Consider the following 12,438-nt stretch of genomic DNA (forward strand, 5'->3'; position numbering starts at 1 on the left):
TATCTTAATTTTAATCAATGTTTTATCAACCATTTGCCTGGATTTAATAAACAATAAGCAAATATAGCAGAGTAAGCCGACAATGACAGGCGCCAGCGCTGTGTGAACAACGACTTAAATGAATGAATAGGCTACTAGAATTTTTATTTTATTTTTATTTTTTAGTTGGGGGCAGTCCTAGCTATTTCAGATAGCCTATATTCGAACCAGCGCATGTCACAAAGGGCTTTCTGGGTTGAGGGTGCTGCGAGCGGAATGAGCTTCAGAAATTAAATAAATCTTCAGAAAGTCGCTCTGGAGGAAAATTACCGCTCTTTCTACGCAAACTGGGCCACAGATGGTAAGCACAATTACATTAACCCAAAACTAAATTAATTAAACTTTTTAAAATTATTAGAATAGACATTAATAGAATAAATTGTCATGCAAGTAGGCTACTTTTCAAATCAGGTACTCTTTTACTTAAGTAGGGTTGTCATTGTGGTACTTCTACTTTTACTAAAGTCAATAAGTCTCTGGTTATTTGTAGCCCATTACTTCCACCACTGGTGATAGCGAACGCATTATAGCTCAACAGGCTGCAGTAAGTGTAAGTCAAGCGTCAGTAAGTGATAATGTTAATTTTACTGCTTTAATTTTTCCTAGTTGTTAATTTAAGCCGTTCGTGCTGCGCTGGTGCCTCCATGCCATTGTCTGCTATATTTGCTTATTATTTATTAAATCCTCGAAATTGGTTGACAAAACGTTGATTAAAATGAAGAAACAATTTATACAAAACGAAATCATTTCTGTCCCCCATGTTTTCTCACATATATCATAATAATATTTCATAATCAACGTAGGCTAAATGAAATGAAAAAAATAACATTATAATATTTAAACATATTAAATTAAAACAAGTAAAGTAGGCTACAGTACAGAGAAATGTCATGTTGGAGCGGGATTTGAGCGCACGTCGTTTTACCAGTGAACGGTGCATGAGCTCCTTCAGTCAAATGCTCTATAGGCTATGGTAGGCAGGTTTTTTGCGTTATTTTCCTTTCCTGTCGCTGTGCAGGCTCTTTTATTGTATATGACAGTGTAAACAGCTCAATAACTATTTTAGTTAAAGGTTTAATGTAGGCCAGTCCCTTGCATTACGATTGCTGGCGTCAGCATCGCCTTGCATCGCCCAACAAGGCTTTAGCTACAATCAGCGGATGGCGGGCGGGTGCAGCTTTGAACATTGGTCAAAAAACGTTGGGGCCGACGGATTTTGTGATAAGGTTGCGGATAAAATAAAAGCCCATCCGTGCATAGTGACGCACGGATAGTGAAAGCGTTTCGCTCACAGCCAAGCTTTAAGCACCCAGTCGTGATCATGTTCATTTTACTGCTTTAATTGTGAGGAAACCCCCCTAAAACGTCTATCATACAAAAGGAGAGAGTCCTAAGATTATATTTATAACAATACAATAATGTATTTCCTTGCAGATATAGAACACGTTATACTCGTATATAGCTCAACAGCGGCTGGCTGAACTGCGGCATGAGTCGCATTGGAGTGATGTCAACTTCTCTCTTCAATTGATTGGCTTGAGGATGAGCTGTCAATCTAAAACTAGTGGACCAATGGTGATGCTAAGACCCGCCCCTAATTTACATGAAACTTGAACTGCAACATTTGAAACCGCAAGCACAGAATGTGGAAACAAGAGCAAAGGAGAAAAGAGCACGGACATGCAAAAAATTAAAATAAGAGCAGAAAACATGATTTTGTGAGCGATTTGGATAATTTTGAATTCATGATTCAGTTTTGAGCAATATAATTTTAAACTTGTTTAAATATTTGATTTGCGCTTATTATTTTTATTTCCATGACTGCGTTGTTTGTGATTCTGGTTAATTTTGCATTGATTTTTCATTTTTGTGCGTTATATTTTCACATGTGCTTTTAAATTTTTGATTCATGCTTATTATTTTTTTATGCGTGACTGCAATAAATTTGGCGGGAAACTGATCCCATATAAAACCTCTGCACGAGGCGCAGGAACGAGACATTTGAAGCAACGTCTCGGCTCTTTTTGAATGTGTTAAACACAGAAGGTATTAAAAAGGATATGTGTGCTGGATGGCGCAGCTGGAAGGCAGACTGAAGGCGGAGAATACGACGTCCTCAGGCTGCAGAGTTCCGCTGGGTGCGTGTCGACGGCAGGCTTCGATCCAGAGCTCAGCGATAGCAGTCGCTGAAGAAGAATTAATCTGACTAACCTTGCGAGACGGGGTCTTATATACCCTTGGCTATGCGAATTCTGTTGCCCCTTGTGGCGGGAATTTAGAAGGACCTGATTGGTCCGTCCCGCCCCACGGTCTCGCTATAGGCGGCACAGCCAATCAGCCAATCAGGAAAAAGCGAATATTTAGTGTGCGAATAGTTCGCGTCAAAACCATTCACACCAGCCGCGACGCGAGTTTGCGACGTTTCAGAACTCCAACATTCCAAAACATTCGCGCCGACAGCTGAGAAACACGGACACGTAATCATTCAGTGGAGACAAGCTTTTAATTTTCTTTAAAAGCCAGAGAAGATGGTTTTGGGTGCACCCAGTCTTAAAGAACAGATTCTGAAGAGGAGTATACTAATCTTGTACAGGAGCTAAAACTTTATCATGGCCGGTTCCGCACTTACTTTCAAATGTCCGTGAGACAATTTGAGGAGCTCCTCCAGACAGAGACGGTAGCAGCGCATCTGACGAGACACACACACACACACACACACACACACACACACACACACACACACACACACACACACACACACACACACACACACTCTAAAGGAACGGCTCGATCCGGAGCTGCTGTGTTTCCAGTTGAGTCACAATGTAAACATTTAACTTAAGTGCCACAGTCGTACTGACGGAAACACATTCACTTTCCATAGTCGCGGACGCAATTAGATTTAAAAAAAAAATTAATTTATTGATTATAATATCTGTAGCCTATAGTGGGCAAACACAGCTGCATCTGTACAGCTGTAAACACAACTACAGCTGTAATCTCGTGAGAAATGCCATACCTGGCAAAGGTTAATGTTGATTGAATGGCTATGACATCAACTGGACATTTCGTCACCTTTGTTTCCTTGTATGTGATTGGTTTAAGCCTTTTCTGTCGCTGCGAGTGTTAAAAAAAATTGACATTGAAACGAAAAAAATAAACATCGTTTTTTCGCTGCAGCACATTCGCGTTCAGTGTGAAAGCACTCATTACACAAACAGCTGATCAAAAAATAAAACCATTGCGCGAATTATTCGCGCGTCAAAATCGCGTCCAGTGTGAAAGGACCTTCCTTTAGGCTGCGTCTCAATCAGTTCAGTAGTCAGGGCACTGATCAGGGATCAGCCCATTGACTCTTGTCCTGATCAGTGCCCTGACTACTTCACCAGGAACTGATTGAGACGTGCAAGGCGAAACTTTTTTTAATGGGAGCACAACGTGCATATTGGAGCCATAGACCGTAAAAAAATATGGACGACGCGACTTCATTGACTTCCGCTGACCAGAGTTGAAGTTTTCGTAGGCCGCACACGGAGCTGACATCTTGGGACCGAGTCTGCGCAGGAGAGAGCAGGAAGTAGAGGCACGATTATCAAAAGCCCGCCCACATTCTCACAGATGCAGAACAATTTATTATGTTGGTGTGAAATAAACAGTTATATAGAAATGAAAGCTAAAGCTCCAATCTCCTCCCAAAAATCCCGAAAAAAGTCAGTTAGTGCCTCAGTGACAACTTCACTCAGAGAAGCCGTCAATCTCAGCTGTCAATCATGACGTCACACCCCCCGTTTTTATAGCATCAAATAACTCACTAAAACCTTTAAACTTATTTAAAAAACGAACACTTGAAATGAAATCATCGTAATAAAAACTGCCTAACATGACAGAAACCATCTTTAGGAAACAATTATTTGAAGTGTAATTGAATTGTTTTGTGTGTCTCGCGTCCATTCAAATACATGGAGAGGTGGGGTTTAGGAGCTATACTAGGACCGGCCACCGGGGGGCGATCGAGGCGCAGAGGCTTCAGTTTTTGACAGGAGTGCTACAGGCTTGATTGGAGCACTTAAAGAGGAAACAACTAACTAACTAGCGGTAAATCTCTTTATTAGAGAATGCAATAATAATAATAATAATTGTAATGATATTAACAATAATAATATAATTACAGTAATGTGATGATTTATTTAGCATAGAATAAAGTTTGATCGAGCTTGGAGTCAGGACTGTTTTTATTATTATAACACTATTAGATATTATAGTCTCATCACTTGCCTGTATTTTGTTCCATATGCATAAAGACTTACAAAATGCGATGTTAGGAAGAATATCATGTCAGTTACTTTTTCATTCTGTTAATTAAAAGGTGAAGGAGAATCTGTCAGCTCAATTGTCATGTAAGAGATTCATACATCATTTTGTCTGCAATGTTATTTGCAGATGAATATTTTACCATTCTTTGTGTCCTGAAGTAAATGTCCTCTTTATCTTTTTCAGTTCTAAGAAAAGCAGTGGGCCTATTATTGTTTTCCAAATGAAGCTCTTAAAGGGATAGTTCACCCAAAAATAAAAATTGTCATCATTTACTCACCCTCAAGTTGTTGCAAACCTGTTTTCTGCTGAACACAAAGGAAGATATTTAGAAGAATGTTTGGAACAAAGCAGATAGAGCAACCATTGACTACCATAGTATTTTTCCCATACTGTGGTAATCTGCTTGGTTAAAAACATTCTTCAAAATATCTTCCTTTGTGTTCAGCAGAACACATACAGGTTTGGAACAACTTGAGGGCGAGTAAATTATTCATTTTCAGAATTTTCATTTTTGGGTGAACTATGCCTTTAATACTGCTGCCAAGAGATGTTTACACTCAAAAATATATATTTTTTTGTCTGTAATGCAGCTAATTTTTTTGTTCATTAAAACATCCATTTCAAAAGTTGAAGTGATTTTCTTTTTTATATATTATAGTTAGAATATGTATAACTCAATGTTTTAACTATTGGGAAAGCTGAATAATCGTTCAAAATGTACTGATTAGTCGTCGATGGCAATAACAATAATCGATGATTAGTCGGTGATGGCAATAACAATAATCGATGATTAGTCGGTGATGGCAATAACAATAATCCATGATTAGTCAAAACAGATTATCAAAATAATCGTATGTTGCAGCCCTAATTGAAATTGAGTCCCGGTCTTACATGAGTATGTTTTCTCCACACTTCCTTTTTGATCTATGTATAATAGATTGCACCACATACATTACAGTTTATATTATAAATGCACATTGTTTTGAAGAGTGACATCTTCCACTATATTCCTCTACTGAGCTCTGTATCGGTCATGTCCAGGTTTATCAGCAGTGATATTATTTACTAGTGTAAATGATCTTTTGAGAATATTTTCTAAGAGCAAGAAAATGAGCTTCACTTTATAGTTCGCTTAAAGGATTCTGCTGTCATTTGTTCAAACATATTAATTTCTTTTGGAAAAATGATTTGGTAAAATCATGTTAACTTTCTCCAGTGTGGTAAAATCCCCATATTATTAAAAGAAGTCTTTCACATCTCCACATTTGGTCTGTAAAGGTGTTTACAGGGAGAATATTCTCTGTCCTATTGACTCACACTAATGTCTGTCTGTCTCCAGCTGTTCCAGGATCAGGTCAGTCTCCAGCGGCTGTAGCAGGAGCAAGTGTTCCTGTCCTGTTCTGCTGGTGTTTGCTGCAGCGGCTGCTGGTGTGATTTACTGTCACACGGGAGCTCTAGAAAGGGCAAGTATCACCGATACTACAGTGAGAGGAAAACATTGTTATCTTGCAAAATTAATGTTTGTGTGTGTGTGTATTTTTCAAAGCAGATGGGGAGAAAAGGAAACAAGAGTTTCTGTAGAAAGACCCAAGATATGAGGTAAGATACAGCACTGTCATTACATCACATTCAGATCTGTGTTGATTTCACCTGTGCTGATAACAGTTTCAAACCAAATTTCATTCACTGATTGTTGGCAGATGTGTTCATGTGTTTCTGACTTCATGTGTTTCTGTAGCTGTAAATGGCACTGTTCGTTTCTCTTTCTTTACCATCTGTGGTTTGTTGTTTTCTTACAGACAGAGTAAGACAGATGTCACGTGATCGGAAAGGATACCAACATGCATCACTGGAAATTTCTCATTTAAAGTAAATTTGCAAGGGAGCGACGGCTCGTGGTGCCACCACAGAGAGGCACGAAATCTCCAGAACATTTGCGTTCACTGTTCCTTGCTGGTGGAACGATCTCCCCACCTCCATCCGGAATGCTGAATCACTGACAACATTCAAAAGACATCTGAAAACTCATCTCTTCTGTGAGCACTTAACGGAAAAAACTAAATTTTCCTCTATTCCCTCCCTATTCTAGCTTATGCTACTCTAAGAAACTTAGTATTTCGAGCACTGTGCGTGACGTGAGAGAGCGAGCTGCACATGAGTGCACAGTGATGCCATGCATTTACCACTTATCTGCTTCCTTTGTTTTATATTTACATACATTTACATGTGTGTATATATATATATGTAGAATACATCTTTAAAGGGGTGGTTGCATGCGATTTCACTTTTTAAACTTTAGTTTGTGTGTAATGTTGCTGCTTGAGCATAAACAGTATCTGCAAAGTTACAGCACTGAAAGTTCAATGCAAACGGAGATATTGTCTTTTAAAGTTATGGCAGTTTATTGCCTACAAAAACGGCCGGTTTGGACTACAACAAGCTTCTTCCCGGGTTGGTGACATCATAAACCCTTGCTATTAACATAAACACTGCCCCCGCGAACAGGCAGTCATTACGTCGCCGTCATTACGAAAGAGAGCGAGCTGTTGCAGAACTACAAACTACATTTGGCCATCTAACCAATCTAAGACCATTGCGTTTTTCGGAGGGATGGGCTTCATAGAAGCAGGAAGCAAACGAGCCGTTCAAAGGACAGTGGAGACAGCGGTGTGGAAAAAAGGTAAAATATAAGAAAAATACGGCGTTAAAAAAAAAGAAGTATTAAGACATGTTATACTGCGCCCCATAAACACAACCAAGCCTAGAAAAAAAACACGGAACCACCCTTTAAACCATTACACACAAGCAATGCTACTTTATTAATAATTAAGCATTTAGTTTAAATTAATATAATATTATTTACAGATAATATGTAATGAGCTGTAGAATACACAGATAAAGCATTAGAAATGGAACCTTACATGTTCGAGTCTCTAGCCTATATATATAATCATATAGATTATATTATTCATCTACATGTTGCGTTCCATCTCCTAGATCTTTAAAGATTGTAACACCTACAAACTGCATTTATAACGTTGACGATTTTTTGTATCCGATATTTGCATTTTATAATCCTGGATTACAAACCTGGGGTCTGTTCTTCGTACATCGCTTAATACATCTGAGATGATTTGACAGATCCCAGATCTTCTAATCCTGATAACTGATGTCTGGCTAATTTGGTTCTTCAAACGAATTTGCGGATTAGATTAAAATATCTGGATTAAGTTTTTCAACATGATTCCCAATTATTAATATTCACCATTTTATAGTATTTGTACACCCTTTACATTTCAATGTTGTAATTAGCAATTCATTTAATTTTTAATTCAATTTGAAGCGTGACAGCATTAATTAAAGTTTCTTAAGCCTCTCCTGCATGAAGAACCCCAGAGGGTTAATGTAATAAGGATTTTATTCATCCATTTTCTGTTTTTCTCTCTGATCTGGTGCCTCGGGTTGAATCGTCTATTGTTTCTTGGGGACTTTAATGTTCATCTCTGCTGCCCTTCAAAACCGTTGATCAAAGAATCTGTAACTCTTTTAGACTCTTTGAACTCCCAGTCTGGCTCACACACACTCAATCTTGTGTCTCGTGGTTTTTCTATCTCAAATCTGGAGGTTTTTGATGCATGTGTGTCCAGTTTTTTTTTAATCTGAGTGCTTTTCCCATTACCTTGCTCTCAGGCTTCATGTCTCCCTCGAGCTTTTCACTCAAACACTGCAAGTGTTTTCTGAATATTATTTTTCACACTATAATAATAATTTACTTAACCTAGCAGAACTGAATGCTTGATTAAAGTATTTTGTGAAGCATCCTCTATATCTCTGGACGCTGATGTTCCGCTTAAGCGTAAAAAGATGACGGTTGCCATGGTAAATGATGTCACCGGCGCTCTCAGACGAGAGTGTCGAAAAGCAGAGCCAAAGTAGAACAAATATAGGCTGCAGGTTTCATTTGACATTTTAAAATCAAGTCTGTTCAACTATCAAACGGTAGTTTATTTTCTCAATGAATCGCTGTCAAAGCTCAACAATCTTTTGCTGCACTTATATTCTTTGGTTTTACTCATTGTGGTGGATGATTAAGGGAGTTTGACACTTTTCTTCCCTCATATTAATAGTCCTGTGAAACAGGAAGTTTTCATGCACTTTCTTTTTTGCTGCAGACCCAAGTTTGTAATGTTGTCATTCATATTGGGGGTGATTTGAAACTTTGAGAAAATTAATTGGAAAATACTTCAAAAACAAAAAACTGCTCTGTCACTGTTGCAAGTTTTGTGTTTGTGTATTTACACTGGCTTGTGTTGTTTTTAAATAAACTGTTTAAATGCTGTTTAACCCTCTGGGGTTCTTCATTTATGGGTCACACTCAGGACCTTCGGGTCAAAAATGACCGGAGGGCGGGATTAAGATAAAAAAAAATTTGAGTAAAATCAATGAAATCTATTTTTGTTCAATAATATTTTTTCTTTTTTTGGTATTTTATGATTAATAATTAATATTTATTCAATAATTATGACCCATTTTTTCCCATTGAATATAATATATATATATATATAATTTTTATTATTATTGTTTTATTAAAGCTGTATTTCATTTTAGAGTCAAGCCTAGGCCTCATGAAAGCAATTTTTTAAATGAGATCGGTGCCATCCGGTGGACACATTGAGCATTTTTATCACGCAAATTGGGGACAGGGACAGGTGGTCGTAAAAAAAAAAAAAAAACGTAGGAAATGAATGGGAAATTTGAACTATGTTGATAATGACGGAACTTGCGACCATAGTTGGCTAACGATGCTTTTGGGAAACGCACCCCAGGGGAGCTGATTGAGACGCACCCTTATTATCCTGTCGCCCCCTCTAGTGGACAGCATTAAGTATTACGGTCCTAAGTGCCCAGATAACGCAAATCAATGGGATTTTTTGGGAAAGTAAGTCTGACCATTTAGAAAAGATATAAGCGAGTCGGAAGGTCTGAGCTGAGTTTGGTGAAGCATTAAAATTCTAGGCGGAGTCAATTTCTCATAATAATAATCATCTTTAAAGGGTTAGTTCACCCAAAAATGAAAATGATGTAATTAATTACTCACCCTCATGTCGTTCGACACCCGTCAGACCTCCGTTCATCTTCGGAACACAAATGAAGATATTTTTGTTGAAAGCTGATGGCTCTGAAAGGCTTCAGATAGGCCTCCATTGGCATTCAGTACATTTACACTCACAAGACGCATAAAAGGCACTTAAAACGTCGTTACAAGTCCATCTCACCACAGTGACTCTACAATAATTTTACGATGCGACGACAATAGTTTTTGTGCGCAAAAAAAAATCTTAATAACACCTTTATCCAACTTGTTCTTGTCTTCCGTGTGTGCCTCCACGACGCATGCGCGAGAATATGACACAGATCTGGCGTTCGGACATATGACCCAGAAGCGATTTGTTTACAAGCAGAGGAAGACGCGCGTATCTAAGCTGTTGAATTCTACTTTGATCGTGCTTTAGGTCTCGGCGTAGTTCTCAAAATGGGGCTAAAGTGTGCATTTCATGGAATCCCGAACGCTGGCGCTAGGAGCTTCAAAAGTCCCATTCACTGCCATTATAAAGCTTGGATGAGTCAGGATATTTATTAATACAACTCCGACTGTGTTCATCAGAAAGAAGAAAGTCATAGATACACCTAGGATGGTTTGATAATTGATTAAAATGAAATTTTTCATTTTAATGTGAACAAATCCTTTAATTTGTTCCAAACCTGTATGAGATTTTTCTTCTGTTGAACTAAACAGAAGATATTTTGAAGAATCTTGGTAACTATTGACGGTAGCCATTGACTTCTATAGTGGGGGATACTATTTGAAGTCAATGACTACCGTCAGTAGTTACCAACATTTTTCAGACAGCAATGAATTACTCTGTTTGTGACAGAAAGTGGTACATCCTGACAAATCTTCCACCTGCCAAATCAGACGATGTGGCCCCTTTTCTTTTTTTCTTTTATCATCAGACCTACAATTAAAAAGACAAGAGATTGTAATAATCTTCAGTTCTCTAAAAGCAATCAAAACATCATTCTTATTCTTACCAAACAATGAAATATGTCTGTTTCTCTTGTGGCATTCTAGTACAGTGCTGAGGTCAGATTTGTTGGTGACGAAGCCAGACACATAGGTTTTTGAAATGTTCAGCACTTTAAAGCAGCACCATGTAGGTTTTGCTCTCGGTGTCCCTCTACAGTTGGGAAACAGTATTGTCCTCTACTACTGTCGTAAACTCTGTCATCCTACATCAGGGGATGCATCGCACGTGCATTTGTTGACATGACAACTATGATCGCCCTGAACACTGCAGGAGGAGTTCACATGTCTATTGAGTTCACATGCAGGTGTTCTGCTTGCGTCGCGTGTGAAATGCCTGTACAGTGGTATATATTTCAGCATGTCATATGAATATAATTTCATGGGTTTTATTTTTTTTAAACGCCAAATGATCGCGATGCTCACGTTTACAAGCCAGCGTCATTATAGTAGCCTAGTCTATTGGTTCCTGTTTTACAGAATCTATATGATACTTCAATTCAATGTTTGAGTGGTAGGTAATAACCATATATCGTCAATATTATAATATCAAGCTACCCTAGATGAATCTGCAAATTTGAAAAATAGATTTGCATTACAGCTTGAGGCAAGACAAATAAACAAATATCACAGACATGTTAGGTATCCTAAAATATGATTTTGTACGTCTTATGTATTTACGGGCTCCCCTCCTCCTCCTTCAGCTCACGCCAACGAGCAAACGCTGGCCCAATGTTGATCCTCGTCCTGCCTTTAATCCGATCACTTTCTCGTTTCCTCTTTTTGCTTTCCTCCAACAAAACCTTTGCTTTCTTCTTTTTCTGTGCTGCTTCAGCCATGACTATAACATCCGGCAAACAAACGATAGTTGGGCTCGCGCGTCCGAATTTAAGGAAGTGGGGGTGGTGATGGAAGTCATAGATATCCATAATAAAGGCTAGATGTCTCGTGTGCGCTGCTGGCCAATGGAGGTCGACGTCCGCACCTGGTGGCCATCTTGTCACAGGCAGCTCGCTCACTCGTAACATTGTTTTCATGGGTGCTTGCACTTTTTAAATAACCATAACTTGCTCAATTTTCTACCGATTTTCAAACTGTTTGGTTTGTTATAAACGTCAGAGATGTAGTTATGACACTGCATACTTACGAAAAATTATTTATAATTTGTTCAAGCATCCATAATTATAGCCACGTTAACGTGTGTAAGAAACCAAACCATTTGTAAATCCATCAAGATTTCAGTGAGATAAGAGTGTTTGTGTTCATGCAGATCATCAGGTATCACAGAGCCCTGCCTGTGACAAGATGGCCGCTCATCTAGCCTTTATTATGCCTTTATTATGGATATCTATTGTGGAAGTGACGTATATGCCGTAAAGCAGTCGAATTTTGTAGTTCTTTTTGTTCTCGGGTTACTACCCGAAACCCGAAGTTTAAAAGTACGATTAAAAACAATACAGACCCCGTCAGGCTATGGCAGACGTGTCATTCAACCTATTGTAAGTCGATGTATCATCACAAGAGTCTTGAAAATATATTATGAAGGTTGAAAAGTAACCTGGTGCTGCTTTAAAACAATCAGGAAGCCGTTCTGTGCCAAAATATTTAGTAAGATAGTCTGTAAGGAGGAAGGACTATATGTGGGGACCAAATTCATCAAAATGAAATAATTAAATAAATAAATAATGAATTCAATAAAACCTCCATAGGACTAGGGAGAACATTGCTGCATAAAAAAAGTATTTATTTAATATTTGATAAATCATTAAAGTCTCGAGTCTTGAGATTACATTTTTGACCTGTTTTATGATAGAATTTATTTTCATAGTGACTGTAATTGCTTAAATTTTGTTAGGAGGTATGCAAAATCAAAAATGGAGTCAGCTATTTCTGACTGTGACGAATCATCACTCTGGCAGGGATCCATATGCGTGCTTTTATTAGAAACAATCGTAGTAGGCCTACTTACAGGCAGGGTCAGACAGGAGCAAACAGGTATA

The 12,438-nt window shown here is 38.3% G+C and overlaps 1 protein-coding gene across 1 annotated transcript in view; it reads left to right on the top strand.

Annotated features, from left to right (window-relative positions):
* LOC307120320 (uncharacterized protein) overlaps positions 1–8,692 on the top strand; it is a 53,941-nt gene extending 45,249 nt beyond the window's left edge. The window contains exons 3-5 of the mRNA XM_079807309.1: positions 5,693–5,816; positions 5,903–5,952; positions 6,153–8,692. Of these exons, the coding sequence (XP_079663435.1) occupies positions 5,693–5,787 (95 nt within the window). The 3' untranslated portion in view covers positions 5,788–5,816; positions 5,903–5,952; positions 6,153–8,692. The remainder of the gene's footprint in view (positions 1–5,692; positions 5,817–5,902; positions 5,953–6,152) is intronic.
* Positions 8,693–12,438: the final 3,746 nt, after the last annotated feature.

Source organism: Gobio gobio (genome assembly GCF_949357685.1).
Source record: "Gobio gobio genome assembly, chromosome: 24".
Lineage (NCBI taxonomy): Eukaryota > Metazoa > Chordata > Actinopteri > Cypriniformes > Gobionidae > Gobio > Gobio gobio.